The 24,673-nt window shown below is 40.8% G+C and overlaps 1 protein-coding gene across 1 annotated transcript in view; it reads left to right on the top strand.

Moving 5' to 3' along the window:
• Positions 1 to 10,010, top strand: part of LOC138663850 (zinc finger protein 1 homolog) — a 39,319-nt gene extending 29,309 nt beyond the window's left edge. Inside the window, exon 7 of the mRNA XM_069750203.1 lies at positions 6,003 to 10,010. Within this exon, the coding sequence (XP_069606304.1) occupies positions 6,003 to 6,847 (845 nt within the window). The 3' untranslated portion in view covers positions 6,848 to 10,010. The remainder of the gene's footprint in view (positions 1 to 6,002) is intronic.
• Positions 10,011 to 24,673: the final 14,663 nt, after the last annotated feature.

The following is a 24,673-nucleotide window of genomic DNA, read 5'->3' as shown; positions in this document are numbered from 1 at the left end:
TATGTGGACTGTTTCCTACAAAAATTAGTCCCAACATTGCCAGCCTATCTAAAAGATAGCAAACACGTTCTACAGGTCCTGGACAAGATACAATGGAAAGAAAACTATATATTGGTCACACTTGATGTAACCTCATTATATACGGTTATACAACACGACAAAGGCACAGCAGCAATGAGCCATTTTTTAAACTCATTGCAACTTTTTTTCTCCAAATAAAATTAATTTTTTAAAAGATTGTGCACTTTTTATTTTAACACATAATGTTTTTAAATACAAGGCAGACTACTATGCCCAGCAGTGGGGCACAGCCATGGGGACCAGGTTCGCGCCCATTTATGCAAACCTCTATGTTGGTATGTGGGAGGAGCTCCGCATTTTCCAGGGGGGTTGTCTGCACGCGGGCCTGGCCCTATGGCTACGGTTCATTGATGACATCTTTTTTATATGGGAAGGTGATGATGTCTCACTGAATCACTTTTTAAAAGCAATTAATACGAATGATTTTTATCTTCAATTCTCAGCAACTATTAAAGAAAGAATGTATACATTTTTTAGATTTAAATATTTTTATTGAAAGTGGTAAAATCCAGACATGTACATACAGCAAACCAACGAACTCAAACAGCTTCATCTCTATGGGCAGCTGCCATCTTCCAAGATGGCTACTCAGTGTCCCACGCAGCCAATTTATGCGATTAAATCGAAACTGTTCTAGACACATAGACAACACCAAAGAATCTGATACCCTTATAGAAAAATTTGGGAATAAGAGATATGACCGTAGTTATTTGGTGGAAACAAGGGACGATGTGGGTGATATCCCTAGGGAACAGCTCTTTAGTGACCAGATAAAGAAAGATGATACCCCTATGGAGAGTGACAATAAGGTATCCATCCCAATCATTACCCAATACAATTCAAACACCCAAATACTTAGAAAGATTGTTAAAAAAACATTGGTCACTTTTGAAAGATGACAAAGTGATTGGTGATAAATTGCCAAACCATCCGAGCTTTGTATTTAGGAAAGCTTTGGAATTTGGGCACCCTTGTCGCTCCCACCGTACAGTGTCCAGCCCCAATAGGGAAATATACTGGGCCTTTTAAACAAATTATAAAATGTTTTTTCCCATGTCGAAAATGCAAGATGTGTAAGTCACTGCATTTAACTAAACAGAAATCTGTGGTATCCCATAATGGCACACAAATAGAAATCACCGATTTCATTACGTGCACCACTCAAGGAGTGATTTATTTGATTGAATGTCCCTGCAAGAAGATGTATGTAGGGAAAACGAAACGCCCCCTATGCAGGAGAATTCATGAACACTTGCGTAACATAAAGAAAAAATATGACGATCATCCCCTTTCTAAACATTTTTCAACCCATCACGGGGGATCCACACATGGGATAAAGGTGTCTGGTATTAAGATAGTTCATAAAGATTGGCACAATGGTGACTATATAAAACAAATGTCCAGGGAAGAAACCCGATTCATTTTTGAACTGGACACCCTTAAGCCGAAGGGATGGAATAATGGAGTTGAACTCTTTGCGTTTGATTGACATGCAGCTAAGGAGCCATGGATATATAAAGCCAGCAGAGCACAGCGGGAGCCTACCCTGAAGAAGGAATCCGTGTTATTCCAAAACGCGTTAGTAGTTTTGGCTCCTACAGTGCTCCGTACCACCGACAGGGGCACCACGTGACGTACAGGACACGTGACCCAAAGTTACCGCAGGTCCTGTCAGCTGCAACGAAACAGAGTGCTGCGCTCTCACCTACTTCCTGCTGCAAGGGCAGCTGTCACCGGCCGGGACAGCTCGCCGGGGACGATCACTTCTGACCACCGCAAAGGAAGCGAAGCTAAGTATCAGACTTACTGTGCACGTGTGCATCGCTCCTACCGATACTTTCCGGATCAAGCTGTTCATGCACCTACCAGTAGGTACGACTCTTCCCTTATTTTACGTGCACGTCCATTCATAAGGGCATAACTCCGTAAACCCAGTGTGCCCAGAAGTGTACTCTTTGTGTAATTAGCAGTATAATCTATATTTCTAAATTGCAGATTCCTTAATACTTATCATCTTGGTAGTATTCTCGGCGCATAGGAACACACTCTCCAAACGCTTTATATACATTTTTTCCATTTCTCTTATTTTTGCCTTCAGATTCAGAGTGTTATATTTCTATTCGTATGCAAGTAACTTCATCGCCTCTAGCGCAATCTCCTTTTTATCAGGTAATTAGTTACATTTCATTTTATCTAGTCCCTCTGCATTTTTAGCGCAAGTATGATTTTCCAATTATATTTATAAGATTTTTTCTTTCCCCTATGTGGTTAAGGGCTTTACTTGCTGCTTTTTTATGCATTTTTGCTAGAGCCGCTACATTTCAATTGTAAATAAAACACTACACAGTTTTGCCATCTTTATTGTTCTGCCAATCCATGCGACACCCTCGATCTCCTGGAAAAAAATTAAAATAATAAACCAACACAAATACTCCCTGGTCCGACGCGGTCCATTTAATAACGAGTGCCCCACGACGATCCTCACTATAGAGTAGTCACATCTGGAGATGTGACTGCTTTACAGGCCTCCCGCGATGCACTGACAGGAGACAATGGCTCCTGCAGTGCATTACGAAAGAGGTTACCTGAGTTCAGGATCTCACTTTATGGCAACGCTGCGTGAGAATTTTCCCACACAGCAGTGCTGCAAGTGACAGCGACCTCTGACGGCGGAGTGATACAGTGCGGAGGATTACCTTCTGTCACTGTATCACCGGAGCCCCTGGAGAGCGGTCGCATCTGCCGATGTGACAGCTCTCCAGGGAGATCATTGTGGGACACTCATTATTAAATGAATTACATCGGATCAGGTAGTATACTGTTGACTTTTTATTTTAGTGTTTTTACAGGTGATTGAGTGCTTCGGTAACTAGGTGATTGGTAAGTATATACTGTATGTTGTATGTACTGTATGTCTATATGTGTGTATGTTTTTTTTTTCTTCTTTTTTTACACAGTAGCCAGATGATGGGACTACTACTGTCCCATCATCCGGCTAGCTGTCACTGTAGCAGGCATAGCCAGATGGGACTAGTAATTCCATCGGACGATGCCTGACACACGCACACAGCCACACCCACGCACAGACACACACAAACACCTGCACACAGACACGCACATCTTCTCCGCTCACACAGTCTCCACCCACACACTCTTCCCCCTCCCTATCTGCAGCGTTTCTCGCAGGCACATCCGCAGCAAAACCGCAGATCTTATTTAAACCTGCGGTTTTGCTGCGGATTAGCCTGACACAATGGCAGTCAATGGGTGCAGAAACGCTGCAGATCCTCAAAAAGAATTGACATGCTGCGGAAAATAACACTCTGCAATTTTTTTTCTGCAGCATGTGCACAACAATTCTCAATTTCACATTGACTAACATTGCTTGGGCACTATACACTGCGGATTTGATGCAATTCTGCGTGTCCAAAAACGCTGCGGATCCACATCAAAATCCACAACATGTGCACATAGCCTTAAAATTGCCAGCCGGGTAACGGATCATCGCCTTCTTCAGGACCACACCAGATCCACGTTGGGTCGGTGGCTGTTGGCGCCATTATCTACTCCAGAACCGTTCCTGTCAGGAAGGCGCCTGATGGATTAGTGACTTTATTGAGAATGACTTTGCTTTTCCTGCCTTGATTTTTCCCCAATCAAACCCCTGTATTCCCTATTCTGCCTACATTTTACCTCATGTTTTCCCTATTCTGCCTACATTTTACCTCACGTTTTCCCTATCTCCCTGTGTGGAGTAAGACCTTGTTTATTAAAACCTGTTATCCTTTGATCTGCCTCCTGTCCGTCCCGCAACCTGCTTACACTGTAATTCACGGATCCCCCATAACAGAGTGTTATCCACAGATAATAATTTTGTATTTTATAGGTTTTTGCACAATATTTGGCTCAAAATATTTTTTTCTTATTTTCCTCTCTAAAATCTCTGTCTGTCTTATAATCAGGTGCGTCTTATAAAGCAAAAATACGGTAACTCCGGTTTAGTGCACTATATTGAAAAGTTTTCTCTAAATGCCTAATATTTCTTAAAGACACTCATGTGACAGAAAATATTGTCCCTTACGGTAGTTTGGATTGCTACCATATCACAGACTACAATTACACAGAAATGTCTCAGTTTTTCTCTACAGTAGTTATTGCACAAGATCCTCCCCGTTAATCGCTTTCTGCCGCAGACAGTTTTGTTCCTCACAAGGCCCCATATTTCACATCTGATATGTCTCCCTTTATGTAGCAATAACTTTAAAATGCCTAACCTGATGCAATTGAGATTAGTGGTGATTTTAGGTTAATTTGTTTTGTGTTTATGGAAAAATCTGAAATTTGCTTAATATTTAGAAGAATTAGGGTCTAAGGGTATGTTCCCCAACCCGCAGCAGCCAGATGTTACAGCATAGTGGTTGGGATTTCAAGAAATCGTATGTCCACTATGAGTGCATCGGTACCCGCAACTTCCCTGCAGAGGCGGACATGTGGCTCATCTTTTCAGACCACAGCATGTCTATTTGTCTTGAGGAGACGCTCAGTCTCAGCGTGGAAGCACTTATTGTGCGAAACGGCCGTCGTCCTGTTTCATTTGCCTGCATAATCTGCACTTGTTTACCCATAATACCTTGTCCATGATTTTTATTATGCAATAAAGGGCTAAGGTTGTTTTTTCACTAATATATGGAGTGCTGCTGTTGTTTTTCGTGTTTCTTTGGACTCCTCAAGATAACTACCACCCGTTTATTGTATTGGACGCAGTGATTCCGCACGGTTTTATGAACACATGCAGTATCACCGGCGTTTAATAGCCGGTATCACTTTGGACGCAGCGGACATGTGCTGCGTTCAAAGTGCTGCCGATTACTGACCATCATGACGTAGCCTAATGTTGATTTTGTATGCTATTAAACCAAAAATTGATACCACATAAAATATTTCATAAATAGCATTTATCCTATTTCAGCTTTAGGTCGACAACATTTTTCAAACATCCTTTTTTTCTTTAGGATTTTAAAAGGCGTGAACAACCAATTAACATATGTTCAAGGCAATTTACAAAACTTATTTTTGGGGGACCAAATTCACGTTTGGAGTTACTTGAAGGGCCTAGTGTATATTGTTGTAAATTGTACTCCTCATAGTATCAAAAACCAGTCAGGAAATTCAACCCTTTAGGTGTGTCACTATAAATATTGATGTAGCACCAATATTTCAATTTTACTAGGGAAAATAGAAACAAATGGACCTCACAATATACAGTATTTGGCAGCTTTTCCTAAATCGTACAATTTCATACTTTTTGGCACATGGCAGAGCTCAGAAGGAAAGGTGTGCCATTTGTCTTTGAGAATGCAAGTTTTACTGGAATAGTTGTGAGCACCACTGCAGATTATCTAAGGGATCAAAACAGCAGAAAAACAGTAGAAAACCGCATAAAATTTACTCTATTTCCCTCATTGAATTCATCTTTAGGAGTAGTGATTATTTTGACTCCACAAGTATTCTCTGGAAACTAGCACACAGTGAATGTTGGAGAGTGACAATTGCAAATATACCATTTTAGTGCCCAATAAGTGGTGCTCAGCTTGTACTTCTGGAGACACACACTGTAAATGTTTAAATGGGTTCTTCCCGTTACTGCAATACTAAACATGTGGATCCTAACAGTTTTTGGGCAACTGCAGGACCCAGAAGCGAGGGGGGGGGGGCATTTGGCTTTTGGGAACACAGATTTGGCTGTTGGATTCTGGAAGCCATGTTACTTTTCAAAGTTTACTGTTAGATTTTGTTAATTGTTTTTTTCTTTGTAAATAGTTGAATTTTGCTGAATAAATTGTCATTTCTTTGGGTAATTTACAAATATTATAAAAATAGAATTCATTAGAATTTATTTAAAATCAATCTTTGTCTGGCAGATGACTGCACCAGGAGATCAGAGGAACAATTGGCATCTTCAATTTCAGATGACCTTAATATCAATCAAGATAAAACTGACACCTATGCCGCTATTCCAGAAATGCAGACATCCTTTCACAGCAAAGATCTATCATCGGATCTTTTTAAACAGGACCTATCTTCTGATTCATCACAGACTATTAAGAAAAATAAAAGTCGCAAAAAAGGTGTTAAATATCATAGTGCTCTGACAGCAAACAAGCAATTTCCAAGTTTAGTATATGAAAAAAGTTTTTCTCTCATAAAGTCTTTTGTTACACATCCAAAAATTCACATCGAGGAGAAAAGATTTTCTTCTTCAGAATGTGGGAAATATTTTAGCCAGAAATTAAACCATGTTAGACAAAAAAGAGTTTGTTCAGAGGCGAAGTCTTATTCATGTTCAGAATGTGGGAAATGTTTTGTATATAAATCACGTCTTGATAAACATCAGAGAACTCACACAGGGGAGAGGCCATTTTCATGTTCAGAATGTGAGAAATGTTTTGCAAAGAAATCAACTCTTGTTAGACATCAGAGAATTCACACAGGAGAGAAGCCATTTTCATGTTCAGAATGTGAGAAATGTTTTGCAGATAAATCAACCCTTATTACACATTGGAGAACTCACACAGGGGAGAAGCCATTTTCATGTTCAGAATGTGAGAAATGTTTTGCAGATAAATCAACTTTTCTTAGACATCAGAGAAGTCACATAGGGAATAAGCCATTTTCATGTTCAGAATGTGGGAAATGTTTTACCAACAAAAGGAATTTTACTAAACATCAAATATCTAACAAAGGAAAAAGGCATTCTCATGCTTAGAAGGTGAGAAATGCTGACCACAAAGGAAATTTAACAGTTAGAAACCATATATTTTTAACAAACTGAGAAAGAAAATACATAACCGAGATTTGAAGTAATGACAAATAAGTAAACGAGAAAGCAAGTTGGAACTTGAATTAAAACATATGCAGCTACTAATACACAGTTGTGTGAAAGTGGTTGCCCCTTCCTGATTTCCTATTCTTTTGCATATTTGTCACACTTAAATGTTTCAGATCACCAAATAGATTTAAATATTAGACAATGATAACACAAAATGCAGTTTTTAAATTAAGGTCTTTATTATAAAGGGAAAAAGAAATCCAGACCTACAGGGCCCTGTGTGAAAAAGTGATTGCTGCACCTCCCCCATAAAACCTAAATTAACTGGTTTATCACATCTTTGAGAACCACAAATTCCATACACACACTCAAGCCTGATTACTGTCACACCTGTTCTCAACAAAGAAATCACTTAAATAGGACCTACCTGGCAAAGTGAAGTAGACCGAAAGATCCTCAAAAGCTAGATATCATGTCGCGATCCAAAAAAATTCTGGAGCAACTGAGACACAAAATAATTGAGATCTATCAGTCTGGAAAAAGGTTCTGAAGCCATTTCTAAACCTTTAGGACTCCAGTGAACCACAGTGAGAGCCATTATCCACAAATGATGAAAATATGGAACAGTGGTGAACCTTCCAAGGAGTGGCCGGCCAAAATTACCCCAAGAGTGCATCCAAGAGTCACAAAAGACACCACAACATCCAAAGAACTACAAGCCTCACTTGCATCAGTTAAGATCAGTGTTCATGACTCCACCATAAGAAAGAGACTAGGCAAAAAATGGCCTGCATTGCAGAGTTCCAAGACAAAAAACCACTGCTGAGCAATAAGAACATAAATGCTAGTCTAAGTTTTGCCAGAAAATATCTGGATGATCCCCAAGACTTTTGGGAAAATACTCTATGGACTGACGAGACAAAAATTGAACTTTTTGCAAGGTGTTTATCCCATTACATCTGCCGTAGAAGTACTACAGCATTTCAGAAAAGGAACATCATACCAACAGTAAAATATGGTGGTAGTAGTGTGATGATCTGGGGCTGTCTTGCTGCTTCAGAGCCTGGAAGACTTGTTGTGGTAAATGTATCCATAAATTCTGAGGTTTACCAACAAATCCTGGATGGAAATGTCTTGCCATCTGATCATGACCTCAAGCTGCACTTGGCTTGTGCAGCAGGACAATGATCCAAATCTCACCAGAAAGTCCACCTCTGAATGGCTTAAGAAAAACAACATTAAGACATTAAAGTGGCCTAGTCAAAGTCCTGACCTTAATCCGATTTAAATGCTGTGGCATGACTTTAAAAAGGCGGTCAATGCTCGGAAACCTGTGCCTGAATTACAACAATTCTGCAAAGATGAGTGGGCCAAAATTCCTTCAGAGCGTTGTAAAAGACTCATTGACAGTTATGGCAAACGCTTGATTGCAGTTGTTGCTTCTAAGGGTGGCCCAACAAGTTATTAGGTTTAAGGGGCTATCACTTTCACACAGGGCCTTGGATTTCTTTTTCCCTTATTAATAAAGACCTTCATTTAAAAACTGCATTTTCTGTTATCTTTGACTAATATTTAAATTTGTTTTGTGATCTGAAACATTTAACCCCTTCATGACCCCAGCTTTTTTGGTTTTGCGTTTTCATTTTTCATCCCCCTTCTTCCCAGAGCCATAACTTTTTTATTTTTGCGTCAATATGGCCATGTGAGGGCTTATTTGTTGCAGGACAAGTTGTATAAGTGCGGTGAAATTGCAAAAAAAGTCCAATCTCAAACTGGTTTTTTGTTTGGCTTTTTTGCTAGGTTCACTAAATGCTAAAACTGACCTGCAATTTTGATTATCCAGGTCATTACGAGTTCATAGAAACCAAACATGTCTAGGTTCTTTTTTATCTAAGTAGTGAAAAAAAATTCCAAAGTTTGCTAAAAAAAAAAAATTGCGCCATTTTCCGATACCAGTTGCGTCTCCATTTTTCGTGATCTCGAGTCGGGTGAGGGCTTCTTTTTTGCGTGCCGAGCTGACATTTTTAACAATACCATTCTGGTGCAGCTACTGTACATTCTTTTGATCGCCCGTTATTGCATTTTAATACAATGTCGTGGCTACCAAAGAAACGTAATTCTGGTGTTTTTACTTTTTTTTTATCGCTGCGCCGTTTACTGATCAGGTTAATCCTTTTTTTATTGATAGATCGGGCGATTCTGAACGCAGCGATACCAAATATGTGTAGGTTTGATTGTTTTTATTGTTTTATTTTGAATGGGGCGAAAGGGGGTTTCTTCCCTCGGACATGCTATTCCGTCTGAGGGCAAAAATGGGTTAAGTGTGACAAACATGCAAAAGAATAGGAAATCAGGAAGGGGGCAAGCACTTTTTTACACAACTGTACATCCGTTATCTAAAAAGCAAATTAAATGCAATATTAAATGTCCATTTAACATTTCTCAGCTATATATGTATACATTCACTATGTGGACAACAGTATTGCTACAACTTGAAAAGTTCCAGCTCCTCGAAAAAAATCCAAAATTTATTTAGTCCATATTAAAACGTGCATTCTCGTGAACTGCACTCAGGAGGAAAAGCAACGCATTTCGACTGTAACAGCGATCTTTATCCAAGCTAAAACCCTCAGATCCCACAGTGCTTTAAGACAAACTTGGACCAATGAATCGATCAGATCCCATTGCATGACCTATTAGGTCCCATATGTAACATACATGCATGTACTAAAATGAACGTGATAATATAAACATAGAAAATAATAAAGAGCGAAAAATAAACAAAAAATTAATAGTGAAAGATAATTTCATTGCTTCTTTTGAGACCATTTGGGACTCTCGTACCTAAGTTGTAGATCCAGAAGGCTTCAAATGTGAGGAGATCTCCTGATGATTCCCCCACACAGTGATCTTTCTACTTGTTCTATCCCACATACCTGGAGAGATGCAATGCTGCATGAAGATATTGGGACTCATCTTTGCAGTACTTGAAATGTCAAAGATGACATGTTTTCAATTTCCGTGAAGTACATCCTACATATATTTGTTACACAAAGAGCATTTAATTTTGTATATAATGTATGAATTGCAATGAATAAACTGTTTTATATTGTAGTTTGAAGTATTGTCATGATTGTTAAATATTTTTGTATTTGTCACCTGTTTACATATTCTGCAATTTGTACTATCACATTTGAAAAAATCATTACAGTCCAGCCATGTTTTTTTTAGGAACTTTGGAAAGAAACATACTGGGAGATATGTTCCCAAGTGAAGGTGCTTGTCTCGCTAGTATATTATACACAGACACTAAAACCGAGGCTAAAGTCTGGTCCTCATACATAATGGGTAAAAATGTAATGATAATATGTATAATTTTAAAATTGTAGACTATATTAGAAACAAACAAAAGTTTTTTTTCTAAATTGATGACTTGTTTGTTTGTCCAGGTTTGTGAAAGATATACTCATCATGGTGGCTCTGTGGTTAGCCCTGCAGCGCTGTGGTCCTGGGTTCAAATCCCACCAAGGACAACATCAACAAGGAGTTTGTATGTAATCTGAGTGTTTGCGTGGATTTCCCTCAGTGACCGCCGGTTTCTGCTGACACTCCAAAGACATTCTGATAGGGAATCTAGATTGTGAGCCTCTACAGCTAGAACTATATAAGAAAAGCATATAAATCATTCTTATGTTATACAATTTTTTTTTAAACCGTCTTTATTGAACAATAAACAAAGTGTACAAAACGTGCTCAAAAGCATCAGAAAAGATCCGACAAATAGAATTTTACATTACTTTTAAACAATAGGCAGTGTATTATAACTATACCAATATATACTGTTCCACTGGCGCTTGGCCCAAGAATATTTAATTTGGAGCAGCCTCTTTGGATAACAGCCACCACCTGCTGTCAAATATTGTGAAGTGTATGTATACTAACAAAATTCTAAACGGCGCTCAAACGGTCAAAGAATATGTACCAAACTTAATATATAATCTGTCCTCACCCAGGAAAGGGTTAAGGGCAAACATACAGATCATGTTGCTTTTAGAGCCCAATGTGAGGAATAACTATTAGTGTCACCGGAGACACAAAGTGGTTAGTAAAGTGTGCCTCTTAGAAACCTGGAGGAAATAGTGGCACTAGGTTGCGTATCTCGCCAGAAATCCAGAATTCTAAAAGTACTGTTTTATAGGGTATATATGATAAACCTAAGTGGAGATAGAGAATATGCAAAAACGGAAATAAAATATAAATAAAATTAACTCACTAAAAACCTTTTCCTAAAGACCTCAATTATTGGAGACCGTCAAAGTTCTCAGCAATGATCCACAGAAGTTAGATGTATTGAACATATGTAACCATATACAGTAATATGTAGACAAAGTTACCTTGGTTGCTGACAGTGTTCCCTCATTAGATTTTATTTATATTTAAGTTTCGTTTTTGCATATTCGCTGCTATTTCCACTTAGGTGGCCTGCCCTGTAAAAAAGAGGGATTGCCTCGGAAGGGAGGAAACACTGAGATATGGGGGTCTAGTCCACTAATTTGTCTAGCATGACGCCATCCCAAGATTACTGACCACAGTAGGGGGTTATCCCTAACCTCCACTGGGACCTCAGCTTGACGTAGATGAAGCATAGCAGGAAGACTAAAAGGTCTACACATCGCCTCATCTACTGGAGTATTAGTAAAGCGAGTGAAGGCATAGATCCAATCCAGGGAGTGGCGGAAAACAGCCGCTGTACTATATAGGCGTAAATTAGAGAGATTAAGGCCACCTAAGGATTTAGTTTGTTGCAACTTAAAAATACTAATCCTAGAGCCCCAACTTGAGCCCCAAATAAATTGATGGAAGGTTTTTGTCAGAAGCCTGTCAGTAGAGTCAGAAAGGAAAAAAGTATTTTAGGGAAAGAGACCATTTTAATCAGATAGGCCTTGCCCCCAAAGGATAATTTAAGAGATTTCCAGGATTGTATTTCCTGTATAACCGCAGAAATAAGGGGTCGAACATTCAGTTTATAAATGTCATGAGGATTTGAGGGTATACCCCAAGATAATGCAAGGAATCTCTCCTCCACTGAAAGGGGGAAAGGAACGAACACCATTTCTGAGCAGCATTGAAGATTGCCAAAGCATGAGATTTATCATAATTTATGCGAAATCCTGAAACTGCTCCAAATTCATTAAAGGTATCCATTATAAAAGGAATGGATTCTTTAGGATTGGTTATGATGAGTAAGATATCATCAGCAAATGCCAATGTTTTAAGTGTATGGTGGCCGATCTCAATACCCCTACAGGAAGGGCTCACCTCCAGGTATCTTAGTAAAGGGTCTAGGGCAATATTAAATAACAAAGGTGACATGGGACATCCCTGCCTTGCTCCCCAAAGATGGAAAAAAAGTTGACTGAATGTCATTAAGCCATAACGAAGATTGGGGATTGGTATAAATTGTCCTTACAAAGTTAACCTTCGTCCGGCTGAGTAGGTACAATTGCAACCATTCCGTTTTAAAATTGCAATTTTTTTTTCGAAAAGTCGTAGAGGGCTGAAATTTCGTGACATCTCTACAGTTTTGGTCCAGAATATATTGGCCAAATTTCAATAAAATATATATGAAGGTACAATTGTACCTCTGCAGCCTGTTAACGTTGTAAAATTATGCAGCCTGACGAAGGTTAAAGAAAGTAAAGCTAAACAATCTATACTTAAGTGTTCAAATGAGGTGAGACTAGGACACTTGATCAAAAGCTTTATCAGCATCAGGGCTGACTAATATATGCTGCTTGGCTTTGGCCTGGTAATTATGTATAAAGGCAGTCAATGCTACCCTAATATTATAAGTGATAGACCAACCATGAACAAAACCCGTTTGAGATGGGATAAAAATATCAGGAAGAATAGACTGAAGTCTATTAGCCATGATTTTGGTAAGCATTAGTGATGAGCGAATATACTCGTTACTCGAGATTTCTCAAGCATGCTCGGGTGTCCTCCGAGTATTTTTTAGTGCTCGGAGATTTAGTTTTTATTGCCGCAGCTGAATGATTTACATCTGTTCGCCAGCATAAGTACATGTGGGGGTTGCCTGGTTGCTAGGGAATCCCCACATGTACTTATGCTGGCTAACAGATGTAAATCATTCAGCTGCGGCAATAAAAACTAAATCTCCGAGCACTAAAAAATACTCGAGGACACCCGAGCGTGCTCGAGAAATCTCGAGTAACAAGTATATTTGCTCATCATTAGTAAGCATTTAAAATCAACGTTTACGAGGGAGATCGGACGGTATGAGGCAGGAAGAAGCGGGTCCTTGCCTTGTTTTAACAACAAAGATAAACAGGCCTCATTGAAGCAGTCAGGCATAGAACCCAAACCAATAATGTGATTGAAAAGAGAGGTTAGGTGAGGGGTGAGTAAAGGTTGTAGCATTTTATAAAATTCCCCCAAAAACCAATCCGGGCCGGGTGCTTTAAGCAACTTTAAAGACTTGATGACTGATCTCACCTCTCCAGGAGAAATTGGTTGTTTTAAGCTAGGTTCACATTAGCGTTTCTGTGCACAGCGTATCATCTGCATGCGCAAACGCATGCCAAAACACATGTTTATGCAGCGTTTTTTTTATCTGCATCAGCTTACGCATGACGACAACAAAACCCACTGCGTGTGCATACATTTGCATTTTTGCCTGCGTTTGCATTGTTCATGTGCATGTGTTTGATATTTCCAGGAGGGCGTGTCTCAATCAGCATGTTTCAGAACAGTTCCTGGACATGCGCAGTCCGAAGTACGCAAGCGCATCGAACACATGCTTACGCATGTCCCTGCGTACCAGTGCGTTCCCAAAGACAGTAATGCATTGTTTTGATGCACTCCATCTGCAATCATCCGTGTGTGGATGACTGCGCATAATTTATGCCTCAAAAAATGCAACCTGTTGCGTTCGCTGGACCCCGCCGCACACCGCGAAACGACGCATGCGTACGCATCCGCATTCGAACTGATGCAAACGCATGTCCCTGCGTACACCATGTTAAAGATAGGTACGCAAGGCGCATGCAGATCAAATGCGCAGATACGCAAATGTGAAACCGGCCTTAAAGTGTCCCTATGGGAAGCAGAAAGTTTTGGAGGATTAACCTTATGTAAAGATTTGTATCCATCCTCCCAGGAATCTAGGGCTGGGCCATAAGGATCTGCATAAAAATCTCTAAAAACCGCACATATTTGAGTTGGGTCATGAGTAATAGAGCCATCGGGTAATGTAATATTAGAGACTCTAGTAGCCGCTTTGAATGGCTTCGTCAAGGAAGCCAAAAGACAACCTGGTTTATTACCCCACCGAAAATAGCGGTTACGTTGATGAGCTAATTGATTGTGTGCCTGTTCGTGCAGTAAGGTGTTTAAATTTTGTTTAGCCTAAAGATAAGCCTCTCTGAAAGAGGGAGTATTATGTAGCTTAAAATCCCTATATGCTTGAGTAAGACGGTCTAAGAGAGGCCGCAGGGAGGACAACAATTTAATTATTTTTTTTTTTTAGACACAAAGGATATATGTTCCCTAAGCACAGTCTTAGCAGTGGCCCAAAATAATTTAATATCGGCCAAGTGTTCCAAGTCATCCCCCATGAAAGTCTCCCACCAACCAGTTATAAAGCATTTGAAATCATCCGAAGTGTAAAGATATGAGGGAAAATGCCATTGAAAATATACAGCTCTACTTGTGGGGAGTTCCAAAGTAAGTAAAACCAGAGAATGGTCTAACATAACCGATGGGAGTATATAACTGTTTTTAAGAAGGAAAGAAAAGGGGCAGAGAATAACCAATAATCAATGCGAGTATGAACATCATGTATTCTAGAATAAAAGGTGTATTCTCTCTCCGTAGGGTGGCAGCATCTCCAAGCATCAACTAGATCAAGCCTATCTAGTAGGGTAGAAATTGCTCCAGTTGAAGAATGAGATGCAGGCATAGGTGTAAATCTATCAAGGAACATGTCATGAAGGGTATTTAAATGACCCAATAATATATTAGTGGGATGCGAGCCATGAACAACTTCCACGAGTCTAGCAAAAAAGGAAGGGTTGGCATTGTTGGGTGCATAAACATTAATGAGGCAATATTCCCGCTGTTCAATAAGGATTCTAACTAGAAAATATTGTCCCACCTTATCTCTCACTACATCTTGTATAAAGTATTCAAGATTTTTATGAAACAAAATGGCCACTCCACGCTTCCATGAAAATGATGCCTCTAAGCACTCCAAATAATGTCTATTACGGAGCACTGGGTGACCTCTGCAAAGCCAGTGCGTTTCTTGTAGAAAGACGATATGCGGGCGGAGGCAGGTAATATGGTCTAATACCTTCCTACGCTTTACCGGCGAATTCAGACCAGCTACATTCCAGGATAAAAGTTTGAGAGAGTCTATATTGATATGAGAAGCTACATCATTGAATGTAGCCATGTTAGCCTATCCCACATGGAGGCCAGAAAATAATAATAGTAAGAAAAAAACATGAGCAAAGGTCTGTCCCAATGAACAAACCTTAATACCCAAAAAGACTGAGTACAGAGTGTGCCCAAGGAAGTGAAACCCACCCCCATCCCCAAACTAACTGAAAAACAACATATAAACCAAAATACTGAACATCAGGTTAAATCATACTGACTAATAGCAACTCCTAGAAAGGAATTTTACAAAATAAATTAAGTGAAAACGTTGTGCAAACTAATAAAAAAAAACCTAGGTGATAATTATACAATAAGATCACATCACCACCCAGATCTCAATACTCAAAGATAATAGAACATATGACCAGAAATCAGAGTCAAGTAACCGGAGAAGGTTCCCGGGAGGAATGCTCTATTTCCCCCAAGGCTGTATCAGGATTGTCAAAAAACACTGGCTTTCCATGAAGCACTACCCAAAGGCGTGCAGGGTATAGAAGGGCAAAACATGTGCCCCGGTCATGTAACAGTCTACAGACTGGTGAAAAAGCACGGCACTTGGCCGCTACCAAAGCGGAGAAGTCCTGAAACATAAGAAGGGAGTCACCCCCATAATTCAATGAAGAAGCGTCTCTAAACGCCTGGAGCAGTTGCATTTTGTCCTTTTAATTGAGCAACTTGAAAATAACAGGGCGTGGGCGAGCTTTTGGATCGGAACATTCAGAACCAGTCCTATGGGCGAGCTCCACTACCATGGATCCAGGCAGGTCAGGCAAATTGAGTTCCCGTGGTAGCCATGAGGATATAAAGTGATGAAGGTCTTTCACTGACTCAGGGACGCCAAAGATCTGGAGATTGTTTCAACGACTCCGATTCTCCAAGTCATCGAGTTTTTTTTGGAGCTGCTCTTAATGCATGGTCTCCGTCCTTTACCTGAGCAGCGTAAGATTGTACAGTGTCCTCCAAATCAGAGATCCGCTCCTCTGCTGCTGAGATTTTATTAGTGTGGTCAGTCAGCTGGGATGTGATTGTTTCCAGCGAGAATTGGAAAGACTGAAGTCTGGCATCAATCGCCGGCATGAGTTTCATCATGATAGAAGCAGTGATGGCTTGCAGAATTTCCTCAGACATGGCGGTAATAGAGTCCGGTGTTGTAGGAGGAGATTTGGCAACCTGAGCTCTATATTTAACAGATTTAGAGCTATTAGGGTTCACAAATTTATCCATGGGTGGTGGGGAGGAGTATGTAGTCATAAGGTATGCATGTAACAAAACGGAGATACTACAGCCGGAATCTAGCTGAAGCAACTTGCATAACAATAGGTAGCGCCAAGCAGCAAACAGGCACAAATACAGTATATCCCAGGTAGGGCCAGGATCAACCGTAGTACGGAAGGCGAGCCCCAATAGAAGGGGGCTTCATCCGCTATCTAAGCACGTGTAGGCAGGCACTGTTATAAAAAAGCAATAATCACTGTGTGTCATTAACCTCCGGAAATAGCATGTAGAAAGTTCACATCAGTAGCAGGCTGTGCATTTGGTGGCAGAACAGTCCAGTGTGCTTCTGTGGGTGGTCACCATTTGTCCGAAATGTTGCAGTGTCTTAATTTAATGTGCAGTTGAGCTGAATGGTGACTAGGTGTCAGCAGAGTACTGTTGGAGTAGCTTTATTAAGTGCTGAAGTTTCAGCTGCTTATCAGGTCCCGCAGAACTTTTACTTCTGCCAAGATGGTGCCGTGAAAAGAAACTGAGCATGTGGGGTGCCCGTACTGCATGTCAGTCTGGGCAGCGCCACAGCTATAGCAAAGGCAAGCGACATGAACAAGGGGAACTTCCTCAACTGGTGTGGAGGGCTCAGGAATCAGACACTGGGTAAGTAAGGTGCTTGCAGTTTGAGGAGGGAGGGTGGCGTGCCCGGGAGGAATACTGTGTGAGGCTGGAGGTAGCGTGCAGCCCTCAGCTCAGACATTTTAGGTATCAGGGATGATGACAGGGTGGGCGATCAACAAGGAGATTGGTGTTTGGGGATTGCGTGGGCGCCTACAGCATACACAGGACTCACCACTAACCCACCGAGGCTCTTGCCTTGCTTCTGTTGTCGTCTGCAGCTGGGGGAAGATGGCGCCTGACTTCAGCTTCACCCTTCGAGTCCTGCCTGTCCAGCTCTTCATGGGACTGGTGGAGTCTGTATAGCTGACCCAGAGTCTACTCCAGATGTTCTTGAGGGGTCTAACTGGGCTCTGGGAAGTTTAAGGCCATTAAAACGTATTTAAAAGTATAAAATTCTCTGTTTCCAGATGGAGCTCATGTGGAATGCGTCCTCTCCTCTAAGCTGCCAGGCCACGTTCCATGCTATACAATATTTAGCGCTCTATTGAGTATCCAATCAGGATATTTCCTATTTTTCACATTTTTTTTAAAGATTGGTTTAGTTGTATATGTACATTTTCATCTTTACTGCAATTTCATTTGTGAATTCTCCCACAGGGATTGATCTAATTGTGTGTTTGGAGTGGCTGCTAGTAGCATGAAGTATTGTATTACCACTAAATGGTTTAGTGTGAGTTCTTGTGGATATTAACTGGTTATATACAACATATAATTCCAGATCTAAAACAGAAATAAGTGCTGAATTATATTTGTAGGTGAATCTCAAGTTGTAGTCATTAGTGTTAAGGTATTTCATAGTCTGGCATGGCAGATACATCCCACTGCATATAATGAGCATGTTATCAAGGTATCTGCCATAACAGACAATTGATGATGCAAAATCATTGCTACACCTTCCCTTGAACCTCCCATAAAATACCCAACATCTTCTTAACTCTCAATCTCAGCGATTTGCCACTCATTAGTCTTTCAATCCACAGTCTCCTTATGTGAACATCTTTACGTTTTCTATACCACAATAATAAACATGTTCATGTTGTAAATTACTATTTACATATATGATCTATTCCTTCTTTGTTGGAACATCTGGTGTGATCCATTCCAATTAAAATAAAATGTCTCCCTCTCTCCATTTCCCTTATCTCAATTTGTAATGCTGGGATACAATTATCTATTCAGGGACCCCTATACAGAAATATTAGGGCTACAGCAACATAACATATTTTGTACAGTAGAATAGTGCTATCTCTATTGTTCTTTATTAGAGATGAGCGAGCACTAAAATGTTCGTTACTCGAATCGAACAATTCCTAATGCTTGTTTCTAGTAATGTGTATTATGGGAGTCAATGGTAAATCAGAGTATTTTTTCCTGCAGACCATACAAAGAGGTTTTGGGGGGGGGGGCAGTGAAAATGTTGAAATGGATGGAAAAAGTGCTGAATTGAAGGAGAACAGGATGGAAAACCTCTGGAAATATCTCTGACTCCCAGATGAATGCTGAGAACAATCATGTCACACTTTTACACCACTTTAAGGATTGTCAGAAAAACATTAAATATCGACAACTAATAGGAGATTACAGGAAAAAGTGAAACATTCTTTTCTGTATAATCTTTTATATAAGGCAAAATTTAAAAAGCATTAAAAAATAATTTAAGTAAACCAAAATTGAAATTTTTGCAAGAAAATTTCAATGTGATTTATGAAAGAAGCATGAACTGCCAAAAATGTGATGTAAGAGGGACTCAGATACACCTTGTATTAGATAGAAAGGAGGGCCTCATACACATTCTGTTCAAATTGTCATGTAGTAGTATTGCTAGACCCATAAAGGCTATGCGCTAAGTGCAAAGCCTTCCAAAAATGACAAGCAGGATCATCCATACATCCTTGAAGGCACCAATTGTAGTACCTCATTCAAATATTGTGAGCAAAGTATAGTTTTTGTGGACCTACTACACTTCTAAAAGATATGCAGCGTACAAAGCCTTCTAAAAATGACAGGCATGGTCATCTATACACCATTGAAGGCAACAACAGGACGGTCTCATTAAAATATTAATAAAGTATACACCTGTAGCAGGTCAATTTTTTTTTTAATTTCAAACCAACAAAAGTTCACAAGTGAGGTTCTAGAGCAGAGGTCCCCAATGTTTCTGACCTTGAGAGCCACATTCAGCTCTGAAAGAGGGTTGCGAGCCACATCAAGCCTTGAGAGAGGGTCGCAAGCCACATTCAGCTACCACCCCCTCACAATAGTGGCAACCAAAGCCCCATTACAGGCATAATAGCAACCAAAGATTTTCCACAAAAATCAATCAGCCCCAAAGCAGTATACAAAGATCCAGGAGTTCTTACAATACCCTCCACTCAGTATTCTCCTATAAAGCACTCCCAAGACACTGTCTCATTCAGCTTCAAACACTTCCTCTGACAGGTGGTGTCATCTTGTCTCCAGCATACCATACAGTTAGGTCCATATATATTTGGACAGAGACATTTTTCTAATTTTGATTATAGACATTACCACAATGAATTTTAAACAAAACAATTCAGATGCAGTTGAAGTTCAGACTTTCAGCTTTCATTTGAGGGTATCCACATTAAAATTGGATGAAGGGTTTCAGCTCCTGTGCCACCCTGTTTTTAAAGGACCAAAAGTAATTGGACAATTGACTCCAAGGCTATTTCATGGACAGGTGTGGGCAATCCCTTTGTTATGTCATTCTCAATTAAGCAGAAAAAAGGCCTGGAGTTGATTTGAGGTGTGGTGCTTGCATTTGGAAGGTTTTGTTGTGAAGTAAACATGCGGTCAAAAGAGCTCTCCATGCAGGTGAAACAAGCCATCCTTAAGCTGCGAAAACAGAAAAAACCCATCCCAGAAATTGCTACAATATTAGGAGTGGCAAAATCTACAGTTTGGTACATCCTGAGAAAGAAAGAAATCACTGGTGAACTCATCAATGCAAAAAGACCTGGGCGCCCACGGAAGACAACAGTGGTGGATGATCGCAGAATAATCTCCATGGTGAAGAGAAACCCCTTCACAACAGCCAACCAATAAGGAATAAACACTAAGGATTAAAAAAAGCCAGTGAGGCACAGAAATTTCATAAAACATCAAAGGAGAAGGGAAGATTTTCAACAAAAATTGAACACAACTATTGCAGAGCAACTACCAGAAATTCCTGGATATCACCAACTCTCCAGACCAGGTTAAAAGAAGCTATAGCTGGCACTAGCTGAATAGTCCAGCTCATATATAAAGGTAAGATAAGATATGACTAGTTCTCCCAGATCATGTGACCAAGAAGTAGCCCAGCAGAGATTTAATGCCTCGTAATCTGTCTGCGATACACAAGTCTCTATGTCAACAACCGAGTCTCACTGCACTGATTACAGCCATTAGTGAAGTTACAAAGAGTGCTAAAATCTAGAGAGTCCACAGACCCAGACACTGCCATAACAGTGAACAATATTTGCATAAATCCCATTGTAACAGCAACTGCCTGTAGCGGAGAGCTCTGTAAGCTCTCACCAGTAGAGATGAGCAAATATTTCAATGTTCAGTTCGGATTACGATCGCCGAATTTGCAAAATTCACTGGTTAATTTGTCAAATATTTGCCAAACATAACCGAGCGCCATTCAGCTCAATGGGAGGCAAAAACAAAAGCATGCACAACAACTTATAATGACCCCAAATGCGGCCAAAACACATCAAATGAGAGACAGACAGCAGGAAAGTGGCCTTAATTCACCTACAGTACAAATTGCAGCATTGCACTGCAGCAATCAGCCAGGCTTGAGGTATTGTGGTATGGGACAGCATTTTCAGCTTTCAATTTGACGCCACAGTAAGACAAGGTGGGTGAGGGATCAGTGAAGGCCTTCATTGCTGGGAGCCCTGATACAACATGCAACACCTCTACCAGCTTTCATGCTGAGCCACACTCATTTGGCACAAATATCAGTTTTGTAGACTAGCATTGTCAGAAAAATGTAAGGATAGTAAAAAGGGCAGTTGAGACCAAGGAAGTGGAGACCTGACGGTCTCGGAGGCCTATTGCTACAGGGAACATGCATGAAGGAAACCCAAACACGAGTGTTTACATTTCCAAAAATTACTGGCAGACACCAGAAGAGTGGCATCAATTTCACCACCGTATAGATTCCACTACACCCAATCTAGCGGATGGACACCCAACCAGGAGTGTTCACACTTTAAAAAATGAGGGTCTGACACCACCGAAGTGGAATAACTGCATGAGAATATAAATAGTATAATTGCGACCGAGACATCTTCCACTACAGCTAACCCAGCAGATGTAGACCAACCATGACTGTTCACATTTCAACAAATTTGTGTTATCATCAGCAGCAGCCACAAAAGCGGAACTAAAGATATCACAGAGTGCAGTTACGTGACATTAATGATCACACTAAAAAATGCAATATCACCTAGTCTGTACAGTCTGCGATTGGGGTGCAAAAGTCCTTGGAGATCCATGACTTGTTCATCTTGATGAAAGTTAGGTGGTCTACACTTTCAGGGGACAGCCGGCTACACTTATCCGTTAGGACACCACCAGCAGCGCTGAAGACACGTTCTGAGAGAATGCTGGCTGCCGGGCACGATAAAACCTCCAAGGCATGTGAGACGAGCTCAGGCCACTCATCCATTTTGGAAGACCAAAATGTGAAAGAGTCCAAACCCTCCCTGATGGTATTTATATTCAGTTCTAGATACTCCTGCACCATCCTCTCCATTCGTTCACCACATGTAAGACTTGGACTCTGTTGTGCTGGTGCACGAGTTGATCTAAAAAAAAGTGTCAAAGGACTCACAGAAATTGCTTCTTCCACTTCCACCACTGCTGCTGCTAATGTTTTGGCGTTGGCGAATTGACGTGATGGAGGATGGAAGCCTAGAGCTGCAATGAGAATGGTGTGCTTTGCTGCTGTCTTGGGGAAATCTCTCTTAACCTCTTCCCCCCAGAGCTTTTTTCAGTTTTGCATTTTCGTTTTTCGCTTTCCTCTTTCCCAGAGCCATAAGTTTTTTTTATTTTTTTGTCAATATGGCCATATGAGAGCTTTTGTTTTGCGGGATGAGTTGTACTTTTGAACGACACCATTGGTTTTACCATGTCGTGTTCTAGAAAATGGTAAAAAAGTTCCAAGTGCAATGCCTTGCCTGTTTTTTGTTTCGCTTTTTTGCTAAGTTCACTAAATGCTAAAAGTGACCTGCCTTTATGATTCACCAGGTCATTATGAGTTTATAGGCACCAAACATGTCTGGGTCATTTTTTATATAAGTGGTGAAAAAAAATTCCAAACTTTGCTAAAAAAAAAAAAAAATTGCGCAATTTTCCGAGACCTGTACCGTCTCCATATTTTGGGATCTCGGGTCGGGTGATGGCTTATTTTTTGCACGCTGAGCTGATCATTTTTATGATACCATGTTGGTGCCGATGCGTTCTTTTGATCACCCTTTATAGCATTTTAATGCAATGTCGTGGCGACCAAAAAACCTAATCCTGGCATTTTTATTTTTTTTCTCGCTATGCCGTTTAGCGATCAGGTTAATCTTTTTTTATTGATAGATCGGGCGATTCTGAAAGTGGCGATGCCACGTATGTGTATTTTTGATTTTTTTAATTGTTTTATTTTGAATGGGGCGAAAGGGGGGTGATATAAACTTTTATTTTTTTTAATTTTTTTCATATTTTTTAAAACATTTTTTTTAACTTTTGCCATGCTTCAATAGCCTGCATGGAAAGCTAGAAGCTGGCATAGCCTGATCAGCTCTGCTACATAGGAGCGATGCTCAGATCGCTCCTATGTAGCAGAATTACTGCATTGCTATGAGCGCCGACCACAGGATGGAGATCACAGCAATCTGGCATTAACAACCATAGAGGTCTTCAGGAGACTACTGGTTGTTATATCAAAGCACCAATGACACCCGATCACGTGACGGGGGTCAGCAGAGCGCGCATTTCCGGATGGATGGTCGGAAGCGCTTGCTAAATGCTGCTGTCAGAGATTGACAGCGGCATTTACCAAGTTAATAGGCACGGGTGGATCGCAATTCCACCTGCGCCTATTGCGGGCACATGTCAGCTGTTCAAAACAGATGATATGTACCGGCTTTGATGTGGGCTCACTGCCGGAGCCCGTATCAAAGCAGGGGATCTGCCATTGGACGTACTATTCCAGCCAATGGCAGAAAGGGGTTAAAGTTGTGTAAAAGTGTGATTCCCTTTCTAGGCCAGGAAACATCTGGCAAAATTGGGTTTAATAAAGTGGATCTAACATAGTGGCAACCCAGTAGTCAGCATTATTCCTAATCATAACTATGTGGGGATCATGTTGCAGATAGTGCAGCAAGAAGGCACTCATATGTCGGGCTCTACCATGAGGTTCAAGCCCATACTGTGTTGGTGGCTGGGTAACAACGAGGCTCGTTTCCTCCATCCCCTACCGCTAACCATGAACAACAAAGACCACATCTCCTCCTGCAGGCTATTCAAAGTTTGCTCCAGCATGAACACTGCTCAAACAAATAAAGGGAATACAACATTTCACATCCTAGATTTATCTGAATTAAATATTCCAGTTGCAAATTTCTATTCATTGCATAGTGGACTGTGTTCAGAACAATAAAACATAACAATTATCAATATAAATTAAAACGAATATCCCATGGTGGTCTGGATTTGGATGATACTCAAAATCAAAGTGGAAAATCAAATTACAAGCTAATCCAATTTCAGTGGAAATGCCTCATGACAAGGAAAAGAAGCTCAGTATTGTGTGTGGCCTCCATGTGCCTGTATGACCTCCCTACTGTACAACGCCTGGACATGTTCCTGGTGAGGCGGCAGATGGTCTCCTGAGGGATCTCCTCCCAGACCTGGACTAAAGCATCCGCCAACTCCTGGACAGTCTGTGGTGCAACATGACGTTGGTGGATGGAGCGAGACATGATGTTCCAGATGTGCTCAATCGAATTCAAGTCTGGGGAACAGGCGGGCCAGTCCATAGCTTCAATGCCTTCATCTTGCAAGAACTGCTGACACACTCCAGCCACATGAGGTCTGGCATTGTCCTGCATAAGGAGGAACCCAGGGCCAACCGCACCAGCATATGGTCTCTCAAGGGGTCTGAGGATTTCATCTCGGTACCTAATGGCAGTCAGGCTACCTCTGGCGAGCACATGGAGGGCTGTGCGGCTCTCCAAAGAAATGCCACCCCACACCATTACTGACCCTCTGCCAAACCGGTCATGCTGAAGGATGTTGCAGGCAGCAGATTGCTCTCCACGGCATCTCCACACTCTGGCATGTCTGTCACATGTGCTCAGTGTGAACCTGCTTTCATCTGTGAAGAGCACAGGGCGCCAGTGGCGA

This window comes from Ranitomeya imitator, chromosome 2 (genome assembly GCF_032444005.1).
Source record: "Ranitomeya imitator isolate aRanImi1 chromosome 2, aRanImi1.pri, whole genome shotgun sequence".
Classification (NCBI taxonomy): Eukaryota; Metazoa; Chordata; class Amphibia; order Anura; family Dendrobatidae; genus Ranitomeya; species Ranitomeya imitator.
The sequence above is the reverse complement of the archived record's forward strand: the minus strand, read 5'-3'. Positions and strand labels throughout refer to the sequence as shown.